Consider the following 25287-nt stretch of genomic DNA (forward strand, 5'->3'; position numbering starts at 1 on the left):
ACACACACACACACACACACACACACACGCATGCACGCACGCACATACACACATGCACACACAAATGAAAAGACTTAAGAAGCAGAATGGGTGGGGGCAGTGCCCATCTACCACTGGTCCCAGAGCTGCTCAGTCCTGCTCTGCTCTTTGTGGCTGGCCCCAGCTCTCTTTTTCTCTGGGGTACGTAGATGAGTGGATCCTTCCACTCCAAGGATCCTTATTTTACATACCTAGCAGGAAGGACTCTGAACTCAGCAGTCACGGTTGTTGTTTTTAGGGTAGACATTAACAGCAGAAAAATGTTATAACCTGGCAAAACCTGCACCGGGAGTAGGTTGTGTTCTGAATTTCCATCTGATGTGATTTCAGATGTCATGGTATTCAAAGTATGTATGTGGAGGTAAATAAGTTGGATGGTAAAGACAAAGGAAAAAGGGAAGAATTGGAAAAAAGAAAGTCAGCGTTTCTCTACTTGGAAGGCTTTCTGGGTTCATCTTTGGATGGCTCCACCTGAGTATTTCCATTGTCATTTCTCACCTTCTCGACTGTCTGGTATCCAGGACGACGAGTTATGTCAGGTCCTCAAATTGCCTACAACTTGTTGCCACAACACATCATTTTGATTTCAGTGCCTGTTGAGGACTTGATTTCTTCTTAATTTTTCTCTTAATCTGGTTCATTTGAAATCTCTTCTCAATTCTCACTCTCAACCATAGAGCTAAGTCATTGTCAAAATGGGCAGGAGACCGGAGACTAGAGTTCTGTCTGCTTGAGTGTCTTCCCCTCCACCGTGACCTCACCTTGTTGGTACCTCCCTCCCTGAATCCCTGAGCCAGCAGCCAGGAGGACCTGACCCAGCAGCTCTCACTGGCCCCTCCATAGGGCCTTGCTGCCAGGGGACAGGGATGCTTTCCAGCCTGCAGCAACAGAACACTTGACCTTAAGAGTCTCTTCTGGTCTTTGGATTAGAAAAGGCTTATGTTAGCAACCTCAGAGACTTGCCCGCTAAGTGACTGACCACTGTTGAGAATGTCCAGAATTTGATGTCTGTTTATCCCCGTGTCCTCTGTCCTACTTGAGCTAGTTTGGGTTTATGCCTAGAGTTGCCCCAAAGAACTAAGACTACACCAACCAGCCCAGCTGTTCTCCTCGTTGCTCGTAATCAGATGCCCCCTAGCAAGTAGCAGTCAAGGTCTTACATGGGGACTGACAGACTCCTAGTCAGCCGTAGTTCTGGAGGCTCTGAATGTCTAACTTTAGCATCCAAGTGTCTGTCTCAGATTCCCAGTCAACACTCTGTAGGGACGAAGTTTCCTTGTTCCCCAACTTTCGCTCTCCTTCATCCATTTATCAGTTAACAACAGTGAGGGACAACCTGGCTAAGCTTAAAGGGATTTTGTAGGTCAGAGACAACAGGCTTTGCTTCAGCTCCAGTTGGAGCAATGTAGAATCTCAGGCCAGGCCCAGGTTTCTAGGATGTGTTTAAAGTTTGCGTCTGCCTTATCAGATGCTTGAACTCTGTGGTAAAATAAGTAACTCTTGGGCTAATGATGACTCGAGGTCAGCATTTAGTCATCTGAGAACTGTCCTTTATTTTCTCTATGATTTAGGCTGGCCCTAGGGTACTGAGTTAGCAGCTGGATGGCTGAGGCCTGAGGTTGCTGTCAGGAGCACTTCCTGGAGTGCTTCCAAAGTTCCTGCTTTCACAGGATGAGGTACTGCCATGGTCTTGGGGACCACCTGCCTAGGGCAACGGATGTCCTGACTAATTGGGCTTCTGACGTGGCTCTGCTTCCTGGTCCATCACTATTTGCAAACCGTGGGCCACCGTCAGCAGATTAATCAAGATGAAGAACAGCTGCCTCCATGTTGCCTTGTTTGCCTGGGTCTCTGAGGAAGGAGGGTCCTGCCTCCTCACCCCAACTCATCCCTTTGGTGACTCAGAGCCCCTGAAGGAAACCCTGGCTCCTGGGGCTGTTTCCTAATGGTACTGTAAGCCAAGCAGCTCTGCTCCTGCCTCTGTTTCCAAGCCCACCCCTTCCCGTAGGGATAGGGATGGGTGCTTTCCTCTCTAGCTGTGTCCGAACGGAAGGAACATCTTTCTGTAGCTAACAAAAACTGAAAGGGAAGTGAGGAAACGGCAGGGAAGGGGTGTGGTGGGGGCTGGGGTAGACTCCCCTGAGCCAGGCCTGCCCAGCTAATAAGAGCTGCTTAGGGCTGGCGACAGCCAGCTCATATGTTGAACTTGAAAGCTTTCCCCTCCTCCAAGACGATGTAGGTACATGAGGTTTAGGTTAAAGGGTTGGGTGGGGCACACTTTATTTTTATTTTTGTATTGTATGTGTCGAGAATTACTCCATTGTTCATCCTGCTTTTTGCACTGTTTGGTCCCTTCTGTGTTTTGACTAGAGCAAGGAGTCTGCCTGCCTGGGACTGGGCTGTGAGTAGTCCCAGTTAGGGAGCTGGGCAGCAGAGGCCCAGGTTTTCTATTTGAGACGAAGTCTGACCCAGGGTTTTAGAGCCCACTGATGCAGCTGGCAGAGGTAAAGGAAAGGGCAGACAGCTCCTTTTTGCTGGAAGGGTGGTCCTTTAACGTTGGTGGGCGGAGCAAGCAGTGCCTTGGGGCTGAGTCCGAGGGTCCAGCATGGTTTAGGTCGGACCAGCTGGCCTCCAACTGGGTTGCTTTGGGTCTAATTCAAACTATCTTAAACATTGTGCCAATAAGTGATCTGTGGGATTCATGTCTCCTAAACCAAATCTGTCATTCTGGAAAGTCTCCACTTCCGAGGAGGAGCTGCTCATGGACACCCACAGTTCTGATGGGTTAAGATGTTCTTCAAGTACCCATGGCGTTAGGGGCCGCCTGTTGATTACAGATGTGACCTTGTTTTCCTGCTCCTGCTGACTAGGAGATCCCAAGGTCGGGAGCCTGGATGAGTGGGGTAGAGTTTGTGTTGGGGGCCCTCGTTCTGTGCCTGGGGCGGTCTGCAGCTGTGCTGGGACTCCTTTGATTTTGTCGAGAAGCTTCTGTTGTAAGGCATTTCTCTTCCTTGTCCTGTGCCCAGCCTCTCCTGGGAAGGCCTGGCCCTGCTCTAGAGTCTTAGCTGGGAGTCTGAGAAGACGGTAGCAGTCCCCGTCCCCCCCCGTCCCCCCCACCCCCCTTTTAGCACTCAGACCCCCTCCTTAGAAACGGGCTCACCTGGAGGAGTTTCCCTTCCTCCCTGAGAACTGGGGAAGGACCCACCCCGGTCAGCACAGTGCCTTTTTCTCCCCTGCTCTGAGTCAGGTGGGCATCCCTAACCTGGATTCAGGCCTGGGCAGGGGTCCTGCAGTCCCCGCCATGGGGCTGTTTCCTTAGCTCCCTCTCTTTGCTGGCCTACGCTGACATAATTCAAGTGTCTTCTTGCCTTGAGGAACCTTAATGGAATCGTGGCCACCACATGTGACACTTCTCTGTGACTCTAAGGGCCTAAGAGAGCAGGTGAGCTTTCTCACATGAGAGAGACTTATCACATGCACCTGCTATTAAAAGACAAAGCTAGGGAGGTTACTTTGGTCCTCCTGATGTAGCCTCTGGAGAAGGCGACTCTCAGGTAAGATCGACTGAGAATACACAGGAGAAAACCACAGACAGCCTCTGCTCAGAGATCGCAGAAGAGCTTGGCCTCTCTTCTAGGGAAGGTGTAATTAGGGATCAAAGTGTGCTAAGGAAATTGCAAAGAAGCTTTACTGCTCACACCGGAGAGTTCAGGATGGCTTTCTCTTCCAGCTGGAGCTAACACTATCTGTGTTTGGACTTCTCGGACAAGGGCTAGCTTTCTTCGTGATGGTAGAAAACTAGCTTGGCACTGGTGGTCAGCTGCCCAGGGAGGCCTGGTTTCTTGTACATGTGTGGCTTGCTTTCGAACCGTTCTGTCCTTCCCCACCTGTGTTGGCCTCGTTTGCTCTGGGTGGTGAGATCATCTTGATAAGAGCAGATTTGGGGATTGGCTCAGTTGGCAGGAAAAGAACAGAGTGGATCTCTTGGGATGGGTTCCTCTCAGGAGTGTAAAAACAAGGGGCTGCGATTGTGCTGGCAGCCAGGAAAACAGTGGTGCCTGTTGAAGCTGGCAGAGAGGGCCTTGGCACGCTAGCATCCAGGCAGTCTCATGCGATGGCAGCACATAGCATCAGGAGAAGCAGAACTCCATCCTCACCTCTATTTTGAGCCCCGTGCTTTATTCAGTATGAGGAAAAACAACAACAAACTGAAGTATGCTTTCCGCCCTTTCCAAGGACAGCTGTCAGGAAAGGAGAGGTGAGGTGCCAGGTGGGAGGGGAGACTTGGCAAGGAGAGACGTCATGGCAAAACCAGGAAAAGAGGCATTCTTGACTCTTCTCTTCCCTGGTGTGCCACAGTCCAGGGAATGAAAAGCAATTTGACCCTGGATTAGTTCCTTTGTTGGAGTTAAGGAACATTACCTTCCCACAATATTCCTCTGGGATAGGATGGCTGTCCATTCCAAGCTCAGGGCCGCCTCTTCACCTACTGTTGGCCCAACCTGGCTTGTTAGGAGACCAACCCTGCCCTCAGTATTGAACCTGGCTGCTTTGTGTGAAACCGAGTGTTGGAGAAAAGGCATCAAATCCTTAGTGGCTCCTGTAGCTCCTATTCTTCCCATCTTTCCCTGCGAGGCCAGGCTGACTCTGTGGCCATACCATGCATTTACAGCAGTGCACAGCAAAGTGTACCCGAGGGGCTTTGAACCTGCTGGCCAGGGAAGCAGTAGGGGTGGATAGAGCTGTCTTTCCTTATGGGCTGTCTCCATCAGTCTCTACCCCTCCCATGCCCCACCCAACTCCCACCAAAAAGTAAAAAAATCAGGATGTTTTTCACTGTCCATTGCTTTGTGTTTTAATAAACAATTTGCAGTGATACTCCGTGTTGAGGTTGAATTTTAACTCACAAAGAAGTGATGGTAGTTTGGCTGTGGCAGCACATGCTCCTTATCACACTTGGAAGGATCAGGAATTGAAGACCAGACTCACTGAAGAGTGAGTCTGGGCTCCTCACCTCCACCCCCAAAAAAGACCAATGGGATGGTTCAGTTGCCACCAGACTCTGAGTTTGATCCCCAGAGTGTGGAAGGAGAGAACTGACCTTTACACACATGCTGTGGCCCCTCCCCAATAGATAAGTAAATGTATCCCCCCAAATAGTAACAGAAGGTAATATAGGAAAAGGGAAGGGAGACAAAGGAGGATTAAGGGAATGATATTCTTGGCCTGGGGCTGGCCAGATGGCTCGGCAACTAAAGGTCCTTGGTCCTTGCCACCAAGCATAACGGCTTGACTTAGATCCCGGAGCCCATGTGGGGAAGGAGAGAACCAGTCTTCCCACAGGTTGTCACCTGACCACCAAACATAAGCCTCCACGTGCTCCCTCACTCCAGCTAAATATGGAACAATTATAATAAGTCTTGGCCTGGCTGCCTCAGTACCCAGCCCTAACTTGGAACACAAGCCTTCAGCTGTCTTGTCTTGTTCCCTCTATTGGGGGTCACTTACCAGAGAAGCCATAGGATATTTCTCTCGCTTTCCTCTTCTGGCAGGTGGAAGACCAGAATGCAGGAAGGTTTCTTTTTCTCCCTAACATTTATCAGCTGTGTTTTGCAGCATACAAGAAGCTCAAAATGTCAGTAATTTGCCTCCGACTGGTTAGGAAATGGTTTAGACCCAGCCTTATCCACTATCAACGCCCATACTCTTTCTTGGGTTATAGTAATTACAGCTATCTCCAGTGAGCCTTTGAAATGGCTGGGCACAGTGCCAGGCACTTTACAGATGTTACTCCATACTACACTCTCCTTCGAGAGTGACTGGCCCAAGGCCACCCAGCAAGAAAAAGACAAAACAAAACAAAACAAAAAAAAAAAAAAAAAAACCTACCCCAAAATGAACAGGACTCTTGATTGATTGGTTTACTTTTGTATCAAGTCTCACCATGTACCCTGGCTGACCTGGAACTCTCTGTAGACCAGGCTAGCCTCTGATTCACAGACAGCCCTGCCTGCTTCCGCTTTCTGAATGCTGGGATTAAAAGTGTGGCCACCATGCCTAGTCCTGGACTCTTGAAATGCTTACTTACTCTCCACTGCCTTGCTTGTCCCCAGAATGCTGTGACATGTCTCCAGGACATACCCGCTGTTTCTGCAAACGGGAGTGGAAGCTTCTGGCTCTGTGTGGTCCTGCCTGCTGGGTTATCCTTTCAATGGCTGGATTGTGCTCAGCTCTAAGAATAACGCTAATGCTGGTGGAGTCTGTTCCCAGGGCCCGTGGAGACGCTGGCTGAGCCCACCCGGAGGGAGAGTTCTTGAGAGTTCAGAGGTAGATGTTACTGTTTTAAGTGTCATACCAGCAGTGACCTGCCATGTGGGGATGGGGCCTGAAAAGGCACTACTCCAGGGACTAACAGGGAAACGGTCTGACAGAAGATCTTGGGCCAAGTGCCGCTGTTGGGTTGGACCGCTCTGTGGGACTAGATATTAATCTTACTTAGGAAATCAGGCTCCCGGTTGGCTGGAGCCTGTGTGTCAGACCTTCCTCCATACTTAACACACCTCGCCCCCACCCCGTCCTCCATAGAGGGAGAGGTGACATTCTCACACTTACTGCAAAGTCTCTTGTTGTAGCAACAGAGGAGTCAAGACAGAAGGGGTGGAGCGTGGCGCATACACTAGTGCATGTGAACCCCTTCCTCTTTGGCTCAGGCCTTGAACTAAAAACTCTCTGAGGCCCAGTGGTGGCTTGAGCCTTTAATCCCAGCACTTGGGAGGCAGAAGCTAGTGTATAGATCTCTGTAAGTTTGAGGTTTGAGGTCAGCCTGGTCTACCTACCCAGCAAGTTCCAGGCCAGCTAGAGCCACATAATGAGACCTCAAAAAATAAATAAAGAATTTTTTAAAAAGAAAAGGGAAAGCCATGAAAAGACAGAGAACTGCTGCTGTCCTGAGCTCCCTCCCTTCTGTCTTCATTTGAAGCTGTTGTGTCTCCAAGCTCCGGCCCCAGCTGGTTTCTCCTACCTCTGACTGATATAGGTACCTGTGTCCTCCCATCCAGCTCCATGTCTTCCCTCTGCCTTTGGAGTGGTCCCTGGGGAAGGACCACTTGTGAATGTGACATAGGACGGTTCCCTAGATGTCTGCACAGCACTGTTTGCTGCTGTTTTATACTCTGTCCTCATAACCAAGGACTCAGACTCAGGAGGAATGGCCTACCCAAAAGCCCCACAGCTGTTATAACCGGTTCTAACTGACCCTAGGACCTGAACTTTCTAATTTTCTGAGACAAAAATCTAGCTGTGTAGCCTAGCTGCTTTGAACCTGTGATCTTCCTGCCTTCACTTCCCAAGTGCCCAGCCCAAGCCTGTACTTGAATACCATGATAAAGGTGCCAGCCTCCAAGTCTGAAAACCTTCCCTGGGACCCAAAGGATAGGAGAGAACCAACTTTCCCTAGTTGTCTTTTGATCTCTCTGTATGCATGCTGTGAGGTGTATACACACATATGCATGCACATTTTTGTTGGTTTGGTTTGGTTTGGTTTTTCAAGACAGGGTTTCTCTGTAGCCCTGGCTATCCTGGAACTTGCTCTGTAGACCAGGCTGGCCTCAAACTTGGAGATCCACCTGCCTCTACTTCTCAAGTGCTGGGGTTAAAGGTGTGTGCCACCCCTGCCTGACATACTAATATAATTTTTAAAATATGAAAGCTGTGGTTACATGGAGATGTGTGTGTGTGTGTGTATGTGGTGTGTATATGTTCTGTTTTTTTGAGAGTTATACTCTATAGTCCAGGCTAGCCTGGAACACACTGTAGATTCAAAGTACAGAGAAATAGATTCTTTTTCAACATAAAAAATAGTAACCTTGGGATGAGTGTATAATTTTGAGGCCAGGTGGTGGTGGCACATGCGTTTAATTTCAGCACTTGGGAAGCAGAGGCAGGCAGATCTCTGTGAGTTCTAGGCCAGCCTGGTGTACAAAGCGAGTTCCAGGAAAGGTGCAAAGCTACACAGAGAAACCCTGTCTGAAAAATTTAAATATATGTGTGTGTGTGTGTGTGTGTGTGTGTGTGTGTGTGTGTGTGTGTTAGTGAAGTATAAAATCAATGTGAAACTCCTTGGCTTTGTTCAACCATCTGCTCCAATTGTATAGAAGTTCATTGAGTTGTATAGTCTTTGTGTCTGGTTAAGTTTGGTCTGCGATATTTTCAACTGTTTTCATAATAAAGTTTTAGAAATTAAAAATTAAAAAAAAAATTAACCTTGGAGCCAGGCGATGGTGGCACACACCTTTAATCCCACAGCCATCTGTAACTCTAGTTCCACAAGATCTGGTTCCCCCTTCTGGCCTCTGTGGCCACCAGACTTGCAAGTGGTGCACAGACATACATGCAGACAAATACCCACATACCCCAAAGATTTAAAGGAAAGTGACCTTTTAAGACGCAGTGGTACAGGAATATAGAATACGGGGGCTGAGGAGATGACGGGTCGGTGGGTGAAGTGTTTGCCCTGTAACAGCCAGAAGTGGTGGTGTATGCTTTTAACCCCATGCTGGTGATGCAGGTAGCTGTGTTCCAGGGTCTGTTGGCCAGCCGGTGTAGCTGAAATGGTGAGTGGAAGACCCTGTGGAAAATGGAAGTCCTGCCGGGCGGCTGTGACACAGGTCTTTAATCCCAGCACTTGGGAGGCAGAGCCAGGCGGATCTCTGTGAGTTCGAGGCCAGCCTGGTTTACAGAGCAAGATCCAGGACAGGCACCAAAACTACACAGCAAAACCCTGTCTCAAAAAAACAAAACAAAAAAAAAAAAGAAAGAAAAGAAAATGGAAGTCCTCTGTGTACATGAGCCTATGGGAGACGTTCTCATTCAGAGTACCACACACTCCTTTCAGGAATCACTGTATCAATAGTGATACAGTGCTACCCCTCCACAAAGCTATGTAAAGCTGTAGTTCCCAAGCATGGAGTATGCTAGAAACTTTTTTTTGGGAACAGATAGGATATAAATAAAGAATTGGTGCCTTTAGAAAAAAAAAAAAAAAGCCCTCAGCCTGGGAGTGAAGTGACTTGGATACCAGGGTAATTACTAGTCTTTGGTCCCAGACCACAAGGTGTGCCTGCCATCCAGCCAGAGCTACCTAAGGCATCCTTAGGGAAGCAGCAGGAGGGAGGACTGCCCACCCCCCATCTGCAGAGAAAAGCCCTGTGATGTCTGGCTCACCTCGGCTGCTCCAGCCCCAGGCCCCACCTGCCCTGCCTGAGTGGAGGCAGACTGCCTGGCTACTGTGGGACCGCCTTGGCCAAGGGCCACAGTCCCACGTCATAGTCACTCTTCTTACAGTGGCCTGTGAGGCTCAGCACAGTGCTAGGGGCCAAAGGGAGGCCAGTTACTATTAAATGCAGTAATTTTCTACCTTTCTTCCTTCTTCAAACTGTTAGTGTAGGTAATTCTGGAGGTTCTTCTTTTCTTTCTTTCAAAGACAGCCTTTCATAACCTAAGAAAGTAGTGAGGGAAGTCAGGTTGGGAGTCCTGACTCTGGTCTCCCAACCTTGTTAGAAATGCAACTGAAGGCCCCCGGTGGCAGCATGCACTGGTAACCCAGCACTCGGCAGGCAAAGGCAGGCTGATCTCCGTGAGTTTGAAGCCAGCCTGGGCTACAGAATGAATCTAGGTCAGCCAGGGCTACACAGTGAGACCCTGCTGGGGAAAAAAAAAAGAAAGAAAGAAAGAAAAGAAAAAGAAAAAATAGTCTTTTTTTCACTTCTTTGTATCTGTGAATGTGCCTTTCTCATGTTCTTTGTGGTTGTACATGCGTATATTCCTAAAGATTAGTTTATTCCTTGTAACGACAGCTCATAGGTAGAGACCAGAGAACCTGCCCCACCTTTTTTATGTGACAGTATTTCACTTTTCTTATTCGAAAGTGTGATCAAATTTGAGGTTTTTGTTTTTGTTTGTTTTTTGGTGCCGCTGTGAGGTCTGGGTCTTAGACCTCCAAACTTTTCCCTAGGCAAACACTAATATACATTCAACTACATTCTCTGCCTTCAAATGCTAAGAGAAACTATTTGTGTTTAGTCTGTATTCCAGGCCCAGATTCTAAACTTTAAATTTTTTCCTAATTACATTCGTTTATTTGTGTGTGTGGGCACATGTATGTCCTGATGCATGTGTGGAGGACAGAGAAGAAACCATGAGAACCAGTTGTCTCCTTCCAACACGTGAGCCCCAGGGATACAGCTTGGATCACAGCTCAGTGGCAAATGCCTTTACCTGCTGAGCCATTCCATGGTCCTTCTCCTCCTCCTTACTTGCTTGGGACAGGATCTCAATATGTAGCTCTGACTCTTCCTGAGCTCAATCTGTTGTGCAGGCTGACCTTGAATTGTAAGAATGTATATGGGTTGGGGGTGGGCTGAAGAGATGACCCAGTGGTTAAGAGTGCTTCTTGCTCTTACAGAGGACCCAGGTTTGGTTCCCAGAACCCACATTGGCAACATTCACAACCGTCTGCAATTCCCGTTCCATTCCAGGGGATCCAACACTCTGTTCTGACTTCCACAGGCACTGGGCATGCATGTGCTACACAGATATGTGTGCAGGCAAAATACACAATACATGTAAAAATTTAAAAATAAATCTTTGGTGGGAAAAAGAAGGTTTTCGAAGACTTGGGTGTGTGCCACCACCACCCAGCTCTTCTATTCCTTTTTTTTTTTTTTTTTTTTTAAGGATTTACTCTTTTATTTTTATATGCATTGGTGTTGGCCTGCATTTATGTCTGTATGAGAGTGTCAGGTCCCCTGGAACTGGAGTCACAGACAGTTGTGGGTGCTGGGAATTGAACCTGTGAGCCATCTCTTCAGCCAAGAGTAAATATTTCTAGCTACTTCTAATACTGTTTTTGACAGACACATCAAGGTTAATATTTTTTGTTACATTTAACTATTTCATTGTTTTTCTGTGTGTGTGTGTGTGTGTGTGTGTGTGTGTGTGTGTGTGTGTGTGTGCTTGCACACACACAGGCACACGCATGCATGCATGTGAGTACACTCTCATGCCATGGTGCATATACAGATATCAGAAGACAGCTGGTAGAAACTGGTTCTCTCCTTTTACTCACATTGTTAGACTTGGCAGGCATGCCGTTAGCTGTTGAGCCATCTTGCCAGACCAAGGTCAATATTTTTAAAGAGGATTTCTTTCTTTGTTAATGTGTATGTATTCATATGTGTGTGCACATGCCTGTAAGTGTGCACAGGAGCCAGAAGAGGATGTGGAGTAGCCTCCTCTATCACACCCCGCCTGTTCCTCAAAGGCACCGTCTCTCCTTGAACTTGAATTTTCATGGTGAGGCTGAAAACAAACCAACCTCAGAGGTCTTCCTGTTTCTGCCCTCTCAGAGCTAGGATTACAGGTGAGCATGGATGCCCAGCTTGCTGAACTCTGTTCCTTATGATTGTGTAGTAAGTGCTCTAGCTGCTGAGCCATCTCTCCAGGCCAAAGGTTAACATTTTAACATCCCTCCAGACCTCTCCCTTACAATTGCAAAGGTCCAGGCACATATTCCTGTACTTTTCAATGTAAGCAAATGGGACTGTGTGCCTTGCTTACTTGCATGTATGAGTCCTTGTGACGTTAGAGACTAGTGCATATAGACCATGTACATTCCTTTACAGAGCTATATGAAATGTACTATAATTTGTCCATGTTACAAATGGTCCTTCAGTAAGCATCTTTGTGCATATGTAGAGGCTAAATTCTCGAGTGTGGAATTACAGATGGGGCTAACACATTCGTCACGATCCCTAGAAAGAAAAACAAACAAACAAACAAAACAAGAACTAGAGTCTAGATAATTCTAGTGTTAGTGTCCTGAGTGAGTTTCTGGGAAATGACAGCATGCTACACTACCTTCTTGGCAAATCAAAATCAAATAACATATTAGAATTCTGGAAAATGACCCAAAGCCATTCACTGTTGAGTGCTTTAAGAAAGAGTTGGTTCAGGGCTGGAGAGATGGCTCAGAGGTTAAGAGCACCGACTATTCTTCCAGATGGACCCAGGCACTCATATACATAAAATACATAAGTAAATCTTTAAGAGTTGTTTCAGAAGGAAAGACTTTGAATTCTCTTTGCACATGAAAAATCTCTCTGAACAAGGCTTGGTAAGCACCGCTGGATGGCAGGATGGTATTTCAAAAGAACTTGGCAGCTGGGATAGGATCAGGTAAGATTTCAGTCCACGAACAATGAATGCAAGGCCCAAACCTTTCGTGTCTGGTGCAATGGTTCCAGTAAGACCTGGTGTAAGTTATGTCTGCAGGCTGACAATCAGCAGGAGGCTTGGATTTCACACTAGCCTAACATCAGACCAGAGAGAGGCCTGCATGCAGACCCAAGTTCAATTCCCAGAACCCACTTAAAGGTGGGGGGGGGGGGAGAAGGGACTCCACAGAGTTGTCCTTTAATGTCTACATGCACACCTGTGACATGCCTGCACATGTGTGTGTGTGGGGGTGTGTGTGTGCAAGCACACACACCCCACACACACACCCCTGAGAGGAGCCACTGTGGTAGAGAGCTTAGCTTTTCCCGGAACCTGCTTGGTACCACTGCCCACTGTCACCTCTGTGAAACCTTCCTGACTTCTCACCCTTGCTAAGCCTCTTAACAGGAGTGAGCAGAGTCAGTCTGTCTGCTCCTTCCCCCTAACCCACCTCTCAGGAAGGGTCACAGAATAACCTGTGGACTTGAGTCTTCCCTGGCGAAGAGGGAGCTCCTCCATGGAGGGTTCCAGAGAACTACCAAGGCTTTCTCTCAGTCAACCATCTCTGACCAACTAGGCAGATGGATCCACTTACTGTCTTTTTATTTCCTGAAGCTCACATAGGCCGGTGTCTGAGCTCAGTGGCTGACACAGCAGGAACCTAGCACTAGCCATCTACTTTCTTTAAATTTTATTTTATAGGTGTGAGTGTACTGCCTGCATGGTCTGTACACCACTCGGGTGAGAGGGTGTCAAATCCTCTGGAACAGGAATTACATCTGTGTTGTGAACTGACATGTGGGTGCTGGGAATCGAACCTGAGTCCACTGGAAGAGCAGCCAGCGCTCTTAACTGCTGAGCCAGGCTCCAGAGATAGCAATCTAGTTGAGAAGTTTATCTTTGCACAGCCAGCAGCTTGAACTTACAGTCCAGTAACATTTTCTCAGAATGTCTGTCCACACTTTGTATTACAGTTCATTTGACTAAGGACATATTTTTTACTTTTATTTTTATTTGCTTACTTTATAAGAATATATTACCCAGCACTTGAGAGGCAGAGGCAAGTGGATCTCAGTGAGTTCGAGGCCAGACTGGTCTACAGAGCAAGATCCAGGACAGCCAGGGCTCTACAGAGAAACCCTTTCTCGAAAAAGACAGAAAAAAAAAAAAGAATATATTTAAAATATCAAGGGTGGGGGGATGGCTCAGAGGTTAAGAGCACTGCTTGCTCTTCCAAAGGTCCTGAGTTCAATTCCCAGCAACCACATGGTGCCTCACAACCATCTGTGGTGAGATCTGGTGCCCTCTTCTGGCCTGCAGTGTAAAAAAATAATAATAATTAAAAAAATAAATAAATAAAATATCAAGGGTGACCGTGAGGACCTGAGAGTGTGAAGGTCCTGGGGGCTCAGCCCAGCCCTATCACACTTGATTGGACCAAAGTTGGACTTGGTAGCGGCTCCCGCAGGCCGCGGCTCCCGCAGGCCCCGCCCCCAGGCGCCCGGGCCCCGCCCCCGGCCCCGCCCCCGCTCTCCATAGTTACGGCGCCGTGAGGTGGCGGCCATCTTGGCGGTGGAGCGATGAGCGGGTCGAATCCGAAGGCTGCGACCGCGGCGCCGGCGGCCGGGCCCGGCGGGCTGGTGCCGGGCAAGGAGGAGAAGAAGAAGGCGGGCGGCGGCGTCCTGAACCGGCTCAAGGCGCGGCGGCAGGCGCCCCCACACACGGCCGACGATGGCACCGGGGCCGCGGTCACGGAGCAGGAGCTGCTGGCGCTGGACACGATCCGCCCTGAGCACGTCCTGCGCCTCAACCGGGTCACCGAGAGTGAGTGGCGGGCGGGAGGGCGGGCGGGCCGGGTGGCGGCGCCGGCGGCCGCTCAGGCCGGCCAGGCCGTGCTTCTGTCGGCCCCGTTCCCGGGCACGGCGGCCCAGGGCTTCCAGAGGCCAGCGGTGTCCGGGCCTGGCCCGGCCCTGCCCGCCTGGGACCCCCGCCCTTAGCCACCCTGCTCATCCTCGTCCCCGAGCTTCCGCAGCCCTCGGGGCCGGAGCCCCTACCTGCTGACCCCGCCCTGCCCTCGGAGGGCTCGGCCCTGCCCGGTCCCGTCCCGGGTCGGGAGCCCGGCCGTGCCCCTTTGTGTCCAGGTGGGCTTGGGCTTGCATCGGACACGTGGCCGCCGCCTTTCTGGCAGACTTAAAAAGGTGTGACACACACACACACACACAAAGTTTAGAGTTTCAGTGTATGTACGATCTAGCACGCGGATCTTGCTCTTGACATTTTTCCCCCGGTGAATTTATAGTTATGTCAAGGTTTCAGAAGTGTGATTTATTTTTATTTTTGCATAAAAAGCCACCTTCCTGTGTCTGTAAGGTGTAAGGAGGGGTGGGAAGAAAGACGTGTCTGTTCCCCGGTACTCTCTGTCTTTTGGAAACTGCCAAGTCCGGCCTTGACCTGATACCCTTTTCCTTGCTATTATTTCCCCCCAGGAGTTTGCAGTCACCTGGTTATCTTTGGCTTGTTCTCCTTATCTCCCCTGCCCTTGAGACTTCTTAACCCCACTTCCCTGATGCCAGAGTGTCCGCCAATTGCTTCACTCAGCCCAAGGCTGTGAGGTGTAGTTCAGGTTGTTGGTGGTAGCTCCGGAGACTTGGAAATGGGAGTTTAAGGGGAAGTGGCTACTACTGGTTCAGCCTGTGCTAAAGGAGAGAGCTCTATCTCCTGAGATAGTTTTGACTGGATTTTGGACGTTTTGATGGCCCAGTTTCCCAACACCGGGGTGGAACTCTTGTTTGCCTGCCTGGATGCAACTTTAGATAGTCCAACAGTGAAAAGCTGTTTCAGTTCTCGATTTTCACTTGGGGATTTGAAAGTTCAGAAATGGTTAGCACCTGACTGTTAACATCCTGTTGGCCTTGCCGGCTCCTGACATCCAGAGTGAGTGAGGACTTCAAATGCCTGGCCCCGTAGACATAGTAACAGCACTCAGGCCTCCTCTGAAGGCTTTGCCCAACTCTGCAAGTCCTTAGAGAAAGCCACTGACAGAGAGAGCTTAGTGACCTTTGGATTTTGTCACTCTTAAGTTCTTCTGTGCTATGAGTTATTTATTGAACGCCTCCTGACTCAGAACCCACGCCACAGGGTTTTGGAGTTAGAGCAGAGTTAGCCATCTCACTGGAGACCGACCCGCTTGTAAAACACGGAACAACTAACTAACACACATGAGCATGCTCAGATAGCCTGGAAGGAGCTGGAGAAGATGCAGTGGGGAGTCAGGCTGACGAGACAACAGCATTTCTGTGCTGTGCAGTTTTGACTAGCTTCTCGGGTTGTTGAAGGTGCTGTCTGGCCTGGCATTCTCACTGGCCCTTTCTCCGGCTGCCCTGTTAATGTATGCATGCTTTTGTGCAGCCCACAAACTCCACATGGCTTTAACCTTTTAAGTGGTTGAAGTAGATGTTAAACTCTTGTTACAGGTGGTTATTAAACTTGGCTTCCGTGTGCACCCACGGTTCCTTTTGCTCATTCGCTTCCGGCCCATAGACCTTTGGGTTACCCTGAGAGTTGAGCAGTTACGTCATATACTGAATGGCTGAGTTATTTGTGACCTAGCCTTTTCCAGAAAAGTTTGTTGTTGATCTGTTTTCTGATAGAGTTGGCAAACAACCCCTATATTACTTGTCAGTATGTATTAAATATGTTTTAATCTTTATTCTTTGACAATGTCATACATGTATATAATGTATCTCTGAGCCATCTTGTTCCGCATCTTTTCCTTTTTGTTCTTGAATTGTTTTCTAATTTTGATAATACAAGAGTGTGTTTGGGGGCTGAGGAGATGGCTTAATGGTTAAGAGTACTGGCTGCTCTCCCAGAGGACCTGGGCTCCATTACCAGCACCCACATGATGGCTCACAACTACTTAAAACTCCAGTCCTAGGGGATACAACGTCTTCTTCTGGCCTCTGCAGACACTGTACCCATGAGATGCACCCATATACATTGTGGAGGTTTGAATAAGAACGGCCCCATAGGCTCATGTATTTGAATGCTTGGTCACCAGGGAGTGGTGCTGTTTGAAAGGATCAGAAGGATTAGGAGGTGTGGTCCATTTGGAGGTGTCACTGGGGTAGGGTAGGCTTGGAGGTTTCAGAAAGCTCACAGAAGAAGGCCCAGCATTGTCTGCTGCCTACAGATCAGCAGCAGCTACTGCTCTGGTGGCGAGTGTGCTGCCCTGCTCCCACCATGATGGCAGACTAAGCCTGAAACTGTGAGCAGACTCCTGGCGAATGCTTTCTTTCATCAGAGTTGCCTTGGTCACAGTGTCTCCTCATAGCGATACACCAGTAACCAAGACAGACATAAAGTAAGGATAAAGGTCAGTAGAGCGCTTAAGGCCCTGGGTTCAATCCTCAGCCAAAAAAAAAAAAACAAAAAAACAGAATAAAGGTCAAACAAATTTTAAAAGAGGTTGTTTGGACCTTGAGAGATGGCTAAATGGTGAGAGCACTTAGCCAGGGGACTTGGGTTTAGCTCCCAGCTCACATCTGGCATCTTACAACTGCCAGTAGCTGTGATTCCCGGGGATCTGACGCCCTGTTATTACCTCTTCCAACACAGATGTGGTGCTTACATGCAGACAAAACATCACACATATAAAATAAAAATAAACCTTAGAAAATAAAAAGCAAAAAGAATGTTTGGGGGAACACTTTGAGTGAGTTTCATCAGAGAAGAACACATTTGCTTCAAAAGCAGGGAATGAAATAGATGGTAATTTTGGGAGATTACTTAGTAGCATTGGTCTCTCCTTTTCAGATTATTTATGTAAACCTGAAGACAATGTCTACAGTATTGATTTTACCCGCTTCAAAATCCGAGACCTGGAGACGGGGACAGTGCTCTTCGAGATTGCCAAACCTTGCATCTCAGGTAGGCCTGGGTATTGTGGGGCTCACCCACCACTCGGGGGAGGAAAGGTCTTTGGAAAGCCCAGTGTGTGTGTGCCAGCAGCACGTGTGTTTCTGGATTTCACTGTGTCCCGATTCCGTGGCTGAGATCACTTCCTGTGGCCTCGCCTGCCAATCACACTAGTTTGGAGCAGTCACACTGCTGATTGGTGTTTTGTTTTGTTTTTTAGTTTTTATTTATTTCTTGTGTGTATGTATAAATGTGGTGGCTACATGTGCCAGTGTGTACACATGGAGACCAGAGCATAACTTTTCGCAGTTTTCACATTTATGTGGAGTCCAGGGGTTGGATTCAGGGTGCCATGATTGTGTGGCAGGCTCCTTTACACCTGAGCGATCTCACTGGTCTGCTTTTGTTTTTTGGGACAGGTTCTTATGTAGCCCAGGTTGGCCCAGAACTTGCTGTGTAGCTGAGAGTGCCATGTGCTAGGATTACAGGCTCATGGCATCACAACCAGCCTAGGAAGCAGACATTTATTGTGTGGTGGCACTATCTAGGTTCTTCAGCACATTGCCTGTGTAATCATGACACTGTGAGTCACTCAGCCACTTTTTCCTGAGAGGGAGCTGAGACCCAGAATTGACATGTGACGACACTGCTCTAAGATCCCTCTTGTTCAGTGAGTCACATTGCCTACGGTGGCAGGATTGACCCTGCAGCCAGACAATACTGAGGAAAGCTCTTGCTTGTCTTTAAATACTGCTTTAGGCTTCCGACCAGGTCCTGCCTTAGTGGTTCTGTTTTTGTTTTTTCTTTTGAAGGTTTTAAAAAAAAAATCATGTGTGCCACAGTGTATGTCTATCGGGGGTTTGTGCACATGAGTACAGTTCCCTCTGGAGACCAGAAGAGGGTGTTGGATCCCCTAGAACCGTAGGTACAGCAGCTGTGAGTTGCTGGACAGACAGGGTTGCTGGGAACCGAACTTGAGTCCTCGTCAAGAACACTAAATGTTCTAACTGCTGAGCCAGCTTCCCAGCTCCATGAGTTTTTTGTGTTTATTTTTATTTTTAATAAATAAATAAAAGATTATTCTTAAGTATACAGCAGATTCCAAGACAGCATTTTTTTCTGGTTGTGGGTGACAAATGATGAATCCAAGAATCTAGTCACGGGGTCCTCTCAGATGCAAGAACAGCTAACTCCTTCACCTTTGCTCTGTTGTTTGTTTCTATTTTTGGTTTTGTTTTGAGATATAATCTCATGTAGCTAGAACTAGCCTCAAATGCACTGGTAAAATGAAGGTGACCTTGAGCTATCTCCTGCATCTCCACATCTCAGGGTTGCTGTCGCAATGGAGACTTTTGTTTTGTTTTTTTGTTTGTTTGTTTTTTGTTTTGGTTTCTTTCGAGACAGGGTTTCTCTGTGGTATTTTGGTGCCTGTCCTGGATCTCGCTCTGTAGACCAGGCTGGCCTCGAACTCACAGAGATCCACCTGCCTCTGCCTCCAGAGTGCTGGGATTAAAGGCGTGCGCCACCACTACCCAGCTGTTCTGGTTTTAATTGTTGCCATGTATATGAGTATGGTGTGTGGGGGTGGGTGGGTGGGGTGAGGTGGTGTGTGTGTGTGTGTGTGTGTGTGTGTGTGGTGGATCAGAAATAAGGAAGGAGGTCAGAGGACACTTATGAGAGTTGGTTCTCTTCCTTCCGCTCAGTGGGTCATGGTGATGGAACTCATGTCTCCATGTACTTCACTGGTAAGCCATCTTCTAGGCACTCTCCTGTGATTTCTAATTTATTTTGCAAAGTTGTTCTCATTTGATTTGTTACTCAGCATAAGCCTGCAACTCCAGGAAGGGAGGTGTCGGGATCTTAGGGAAATCAACTTTCCCAAGCTGGGGCTGTCTCTCAGGAGTGGAGCACTTGGTCAGTGGGAGGCCCCAGCTTGGTCTCCAGACTGAGGCAGACAGACAGACAGACTACCCTAGGAAAGTCTTAAATCGATTACTGAGCCGTGGCTCAGCCTTGCCTCGTGTTTCCCTGTCATAATCCAGTCCTGACCAAGGCCCTGCAGACCTGCTGCAGATGCTGCAGGGTTCGGATCTCCATCCTTCCCGCCTCTGCCTTCGGCTCATTTGACTACACAGGTGCTCACATCCTGCAAGGCCTGTTCTCATGAGCAGGAACACATCAGCAGACCCAGGTCCCTTAGCCGTTAGGTGTGAGCCCCAAATTGGGGTAGTTTTCCAAGGCACCCATGGACTCAGGCAGTAGAAAATTCCCTTCGTGTCCATATTAAAACAGTTGAGATCTCTTCTCTGGACTCACAGTAGGCTAGAGCAGAGGCAAGCATAGACCCCATGCCAGTCCACATGCTGGTTCCTGGCCAGTCTGTTTCCACCCTTTTCCAGGTAGTCAGAGAATTGGACCTGGAAAGGCCTGGAATAGACAGGCGTGCCTCGAGGCTATAGGTCTGTCTTTATTGAAATCACGAGTGTTGAAGGGACACAGGGACCTGTTAAACCTCTGTGACCTTACTCTCTCTGGTTAGTGGTCAGAACAGACCTAGTCTGTGTGATGGATCACGTCAGAGACTTGGTGTCCAGCTTGTGTTTCTGGCTTCATCCAGGCCATGTCCGGTGCCCGAACGGTATCTGCATTTGGCAGTGTTTAAGAACAGGCTCTAGGCAGGTGGGCTGCACTCAGAACTTGCTGCCTTTGTTAGCTGTGCAGGAACATTGGGCAAGACGGCCTTTTGAACTCGTTTTCTTGTCTAAAATAGAAACAACTCCTCCCTGCAGGGTGGCTGTGAAGCCTGGTGGCTGGTGCGTGGCAAATGGGGTTGTTGTAACTAGCAGGAGCTTGTTAGTCAGCCATTGTGCTATGTTGTTGGTGGCATGCTAAGGCAAGGCTGTGTTCTTTCAGATCAAGACCAGGATGCAGAGGAGGAGAGTGTCGATGTGGATATCAGCGTAGGGCGTTTTGTCCGCTATCAGTTCACACCAGCCTTTCTCCGCCTCCGGACAGTCGGTGCCACGTGAGTGTGCTGTTGCTTGTATGAGGCTGAACATTGTGCTTGTTCTGGGGAAGATCCTGCTCAGTGGGGTTGAGGTTGGCCTCCAAGGAAGGAGGAAGCGAAGTCGGGCCAATAGAGATTTTTTTTACAGGGTAGAGTTCACAGTGGGGGACAGACCTGTGTCAAACTTCCGGATGATTGAGCGGCACTACTTCCGGGAGCGTTTGCTGAAAAACTTTGACTTTGATTTCGGCTTCTGCATCCCCAGCAGTAGAAACACGTGTGAACACATCTACGAGTTCCCGCAGCTCTCTGAGGATGTCAGTATGTATCCCCACTCTTCCTCAGTGCTGTAGGAACTGTGGACCTCGTGACCCATCTGGCCTAGCTGCCTCCTTTTGCAGAAGAGGAAAGTGGTGACTTGGTGTCATCTGACCTGACTGCTTCTGTGGGGCACAGGCACCCCTGGGCCCTGAGTAGAGAAGACAGCCTCCTCCCTCTCTACTCACAGTCCTCACTTTCTCCACACCTTTTCTGTCAGCGTCTCAGGTCCTTAAAGGTTGCATGCTCTGGAGTGGGCCCTTCGTGGCACAGCAACACTACCCAGGCATGTGGGCAGGGCTTTGTGACATCTCACTTGGGCTTGAGTTGGCCTGGAATATACAGAAACTTGCAAGAATAGATTAACCTGTGAAGCCAAATAGGCCAAAGGGTTTGGAGAGCAGTCTGAATGTAAACCGAATTGCTTTGGCCAGGATGAACTCAGAGATCTTAAAATCTCTGACACCTTCTAAGACCTGCGATGCCTTTCCCTGGGGTTTGGAGATGCACATGCTTATGAAATCAGAACTGACAGGAGGTGAATATAGTGCAATTACCTTCCAGTGGGGTCAGGGCTAGTATTCAGACAGACAGGCAGAGACAGACAGACAGAGGCTTCAGTTCTAGGCCTCTGTCTGGATTTTACAGGTACATAAATTCCAGAGCCCTCTCTAGAGAATGCATCCCCATTATTCCTCTGGATGTATACCTAGGATTCCTTCGGCTATCAGGGAGCATAAAAAATAGGAAGGCTTGAGAGATGAGTAAGAGCACTTCCAGAGGACCTGGGTTCAATTTCCAGTACATACAAGGCCGCTGACAACTGTCTGTATCTCCAGTTCCAGGCATCTGATGCCCTCTTCTGGCTTCTGCAAGTATAGCACACATGGTGTCCCGACATACATGCAGGCAAAAAAAACCCAAAAAAACCAAAACCACTCACACGTAAAATAAATAAATTTTTAAAAATTAACAAAACAAAAAACAACTAATTTGGGCATGGTAGTGCCTCCCTTTACCCCCAGCTCTTGGGATGGCAGAGGCAGGCAGAACTCTGTGAGTTCAAGGCTGAGCAGAGCGTTACAGTGAGATCCTGTTTCCACAAACAAAACAACCTAAAGAAGCAGGTAGAGAGAGGCCCAACCAGGGGTTTTTACTAGGGTGTCTAGAGGTAGGCAGCAGGCCAGAAGCCAGGGCTTGCTAGGCCAGCCCAGAGCGCCGAGGAAGTAGATGACTGTGACAGAGAGAAAGTCTGTTTCCTGGATACTAGCTGGAAGAATCAGGCTGGGGATGACTAAAGAGTGGATGGTGTCCTTGTACTGAAGTGTACCTCATGTTCCATGTGGAGCCCTCCCGGCTCTGGCTTCTTTCGTTTTACCACATTACTGGAGGTAGCGGAGTCAAACTTTCCAAAGCACCGGTTTATCAGTTTTGGAAGGATGCTGAGGTTTTTCTCTACCTAGTTGTGGGACCAATTCACATTCTCCGCTTTTCTTCCCTACCCCGACTTACAGTTCGTCTGATGATCGAAAACCCGTACGAGACCCGCTCGGATAGCTTCTACTTTGTTGACAACAAGCTGATAATGCACAACAAGGCTGACTACGCCTATAATGGAGGCCAGTGACTGCCGCAGGAGCGGGCAGGGAAGGTCCTTTGCTGCCACCACGAGGCACATGGGGGAATTGCAGCTACTGCTTGTCAACACTCGTTGAACCTGGTCCGGGAAGCTGGGGTGGCGGTTTGCTCCAAGGAGGTGCCGGCCAGCAGTTTCTTTTCCCGGTATTTTTTCCCCTGCCCCCTAGTTCTCAGAGGTATTATAGTAAAGATTAGGGTAAGGTTCCTGGGATCCAGATAAAAACGTTTATCTCTGTGTAGTCTTAGCTATGCACTGGTTATCCCGACAAGCCTGACTGTCCAGGCACAGCTGTGTCAGTGAGAAGGCTCAGGCTAGGCCACCCTCGGCTTATCAGCCATTCTGCAGCTTCCTGGGTGCTGGGGGCAGCTGAGAGCAGCTCGCTTCCTCCTTCACCACGGTGTTGCGTGGGCACAGTCTGTCCTCAGCCACTGCACAGTCTGAGGCCAACCGGTGGAGACTCGAAAAGACAGGGAGGGCGGAGGCAGACTGAAAGACAAGATTTTGAGGGTGCTGCTTACTGCCTTGGGGACCCACAGCCAGTCCTAGAGAGACCGTGGGCTGAGCCTGGTGGTCTTTTCTGTTCTCACTCTGGAGGCCACATGGTGCTCTGCTCCCCTGGCCTTGACTTTTTCTGCAGCAGACCTCGTCAGTTCTGTTCCTGGAACTAGTGTCTCTTGAGTTCAGCGTAGGGTGGATGCTTTGGGCTCTTCAGTCTGACCACTGTGGGGAGTTCTTACACCGTGTCTGTTCCAGCACCTGTGATTCGGGTCTATCCCTGATAGAGTTGACCTGGCTCATGCCAGGAGAGGCGAAGTTGCAGCCTGGCCCCTGCATAGAGAGAGAGCTGACTGTGTTTACATGGCTAGCCTGGAAGATGGGCCTAGGTCGGGATTTGTGTCTGGAATTCTGAGTCTCCTGCTTAGGAATGTTTTCCTGTCTGTTTGCCTTTCCTGGAACCATCTGGCAGATGGTCCTGAGTGATGCATGTTCTCATCGTTCCTTCAGGCTGCTGGATGCTTGAGTGTTGGAAAGGGCAGTGCAGGCTGAGGTTCCCGCCAGAGCACTGTGGCCTCAGACATCCTCCTGCGCTTGTTGTGGGCATCAGGTGTCCCCGGATCCTCACTGACTAACTCCCTCCTCTCTGGCTCCCCAGGTTGTCTGTGGACTGCTTGAGGACTCTGCTGTGGCTCAGGTCCATTTAGCATTGATGAAGTGTCTGTAGTGGGCAGATGTGCCTATAGTGGGGCAGATGTGCCTGTAGTGGGCAGATGTGCAGACATCACATTGTCTGTAATGAGAGCAGGGTCCCGAGTGCGCTCTGAGGAAAGGGCATACTTTGGCCAGTGTTGCTCTGTGTTTGGTTTCTAGAGCACTAGGAGCCTTGGATTTTGGTCCTGCGCTCTCTCTCTGGCCAGCAGCTGACAGTGCCGTATGCTGGAGCCTTCGGAATAAGAAAGCCCTAATCACCTTTCATGCTGCACGGATTTACCCACTGAGACGGAGAGCCAGGTGCCCTCCGGGTGGGTACCTCCTGACCACTCTAGTGAATCTCAGAACTGGAGTCCACTCCAGACCCAGGTGCCTTCAGTGTGCTCTGCCCATATGCTGCGGGGGAGCTGCTGCATGCCCCTCTTCTCCTCCCCTGGGACAGATAGGGGCTTCTCTACCTTTTCTCACGTGGCTCCTCTGCTGGGGTTTGCATGTTCTTGACAAAGTTCTGAGTGCTTCTTGCTCTGTTTCCGTCTGCTGAGGAGAGATTTGGTTTTCAGTATTCAAATAAATACTACCTAGGAAAGAGATTCCTGGGGCTGTGGGATCTTTGCCCAGTGGAGCCCAACTTGGGCTGCTCCTGTATTCTGCTCTGCTGTTTCTTGCCTGTAGGGCTTTTGCTTGGAAAGCACCAGAGGGTGGAGGAGCTGGACACACTGGCTTGAGAAGGGCTGGTCACATTGAAGACCACTCAGACCCGAGCTCCGTCGTTGTTGGCAGGATGGACTGGTCCTCCTTTGCTGCTGAAGGCCAGTGGTCCGTGTCTGGCTTCTTAGGGAGGCATTTTGCTGTTTTCCACTGTTTGTACCTGACTTATGGAAACTGGAATTCATACTTGGCAAGTAACAAGCAGAAGCCGAGTCAGACGTCATGTGTTCAGGAATATCATCCATCCACAGTGGCTTCCTGTGATGCAGTGAGAGAGAACCATTGCTCCAGTGTGAGGAGGCCCTGCCCTGTGTCAAGAGCAGGAGTCTGAGCAGATGGCCGCTCCCAGGAGAACCTCCCAGCAGCCAGGCGGCCAGAAGCCTTCCTGCTGTGAGCAGGGCTCTGCTTGATCTCCATCCCTGCGCTCTGCCTCTCTGAAGATGTAGTTGATCTGCTCTTCTTTATTCTAAACCACAAGCATAGGAGGAAGGTGCCAGTCCCTGGGGCTGAGATCAGCTGCTGTCTCCGGTTAGCTCAGCGCTGTCTGCACGGACTCTCTGAAGCTTCTCCAGGCTTTGGATATTTCCCATTCCAAGGACAGTGCTTTACACTACCTGGGACTGACCGTAGACTCAGATTCTGACAGTGTCCACATTCCGTGTCCAGAGTATCATAGCCACAGGGCGGGTTGGGGGAGATAGGTTCCCCTCCACCTTGTTTCACAAAGGATCATGTAATGTCATTGAAATTGTGAAAGTCTATTTTCCCTGTAAATCTATTTTTCACAGAATATGAGAAACATCTCTGTCCTTCCCACTTTACCCAAGATCCTCATTCCAGAACCAACCAGGTGACTTTATTTGTATAAGATGTTATTTTACCACAAGAGACAGTAATAAAAATTTTCACAGTATGTCCACTCTGTCTTGTCTCCTGATTGGGCCATAGTGGTGGCTCCCAGTTTCTTTCTTGAGCTATTGCATTTCTGTTGACTTTGGTGACCCTCGTTCCTCATTGGGGAACAGAATTAGGCTTCACCAAATTTTTCTGCTGTATGTTTTACTCAGGGACTTTGAGTTGAACATTTACGTGCTGGGGGGGATGGAGGGCGGAGGGATGGCCTGGTGCGGCAGAGCACTGGCTGCTCTCCCAGAGGACCTGGTTTCTGTCCCCAGCA

General features: G+C 49.1%; 1 protein-coding gene across 3 annotated transcripts; it reads left to right on the forward strand.

Moving 5' to 3' along the window:
* Nucleotides 1–13866: 13866 nt before the first annotated feature.
* On the forward strand, nt 13867–25023 carry Unc119b (unc-119 lipid binding chaperone B). Of its 3 annotated transcripts, none has more exons than XR_004943499.1 (6): nt 13867–14136; nt 17128–17241; nt 20143–20254; nt 20385–20557; nt 22069–23713; nt 24075–25023. XR_004943499.1 is itself a non-coding variant. In XM_036172284.1 (5 exons), exons 1-5 carry the CDS (start codon nt 13893–13895, stop codon nt 22179–22181), a joined length of 756 nt encoding a protein of 251 aa, XP_036028177.1. In that variant the 5' UTR covers nt 13867–13892; the 3' UTR covers nt 22182–25023. The 3 variants fall into 3 exon arrangements, 1 of the variants encoding a protein (XP_036028177.1); XR_004943500.1 differs by having other exon boundaries at nt 22069–22336; XM_036172284.1 differs by having other exon boundaries at nt 22069–25023.
* The last annotated feature ends 264 nt before the right edge of the window (nt 25024–25287 follow it).

The sequence above is a fragment of the Onychomys torridus genome, chromosome 22, assembly GCF_903995425.1.
Source record: "Onychomys torridus chromosome 22, mOncTor1.1, whole genome shotgun sequence".
In the NCBI taxonomy this organism is placed as follows: domain Eukaryota; kingdom Metazoa; phylum Chordata; class Mammalia; order Rodentia; family Cricetidae; genus Onychomys; species Onychomys torridus.

Coding starts and splice junctions, on each gene's coding strand:
- Unc119b (XM_036172284.1), top strand. CDS start 13,893: ATGAGCGGGTCGAATCCGAAGGCTGCGACCGCGGCGCCGGCGGCCGGG. Junction 14,137..17,127: donor CCTCAACCGGGTCACCGAGA/GTGAGTGGCGGG, acceptor TCTCCTTTTCAG/ATTATTTATGTAAACCTGAA. Junction 20,255..20,384: donor CTCCGGACAGTCGGTGCCAC/GTGAGTGTGCTG, acceptor TTTTTTTTACAG/GGTAGAGTTCACAGTGGGGG.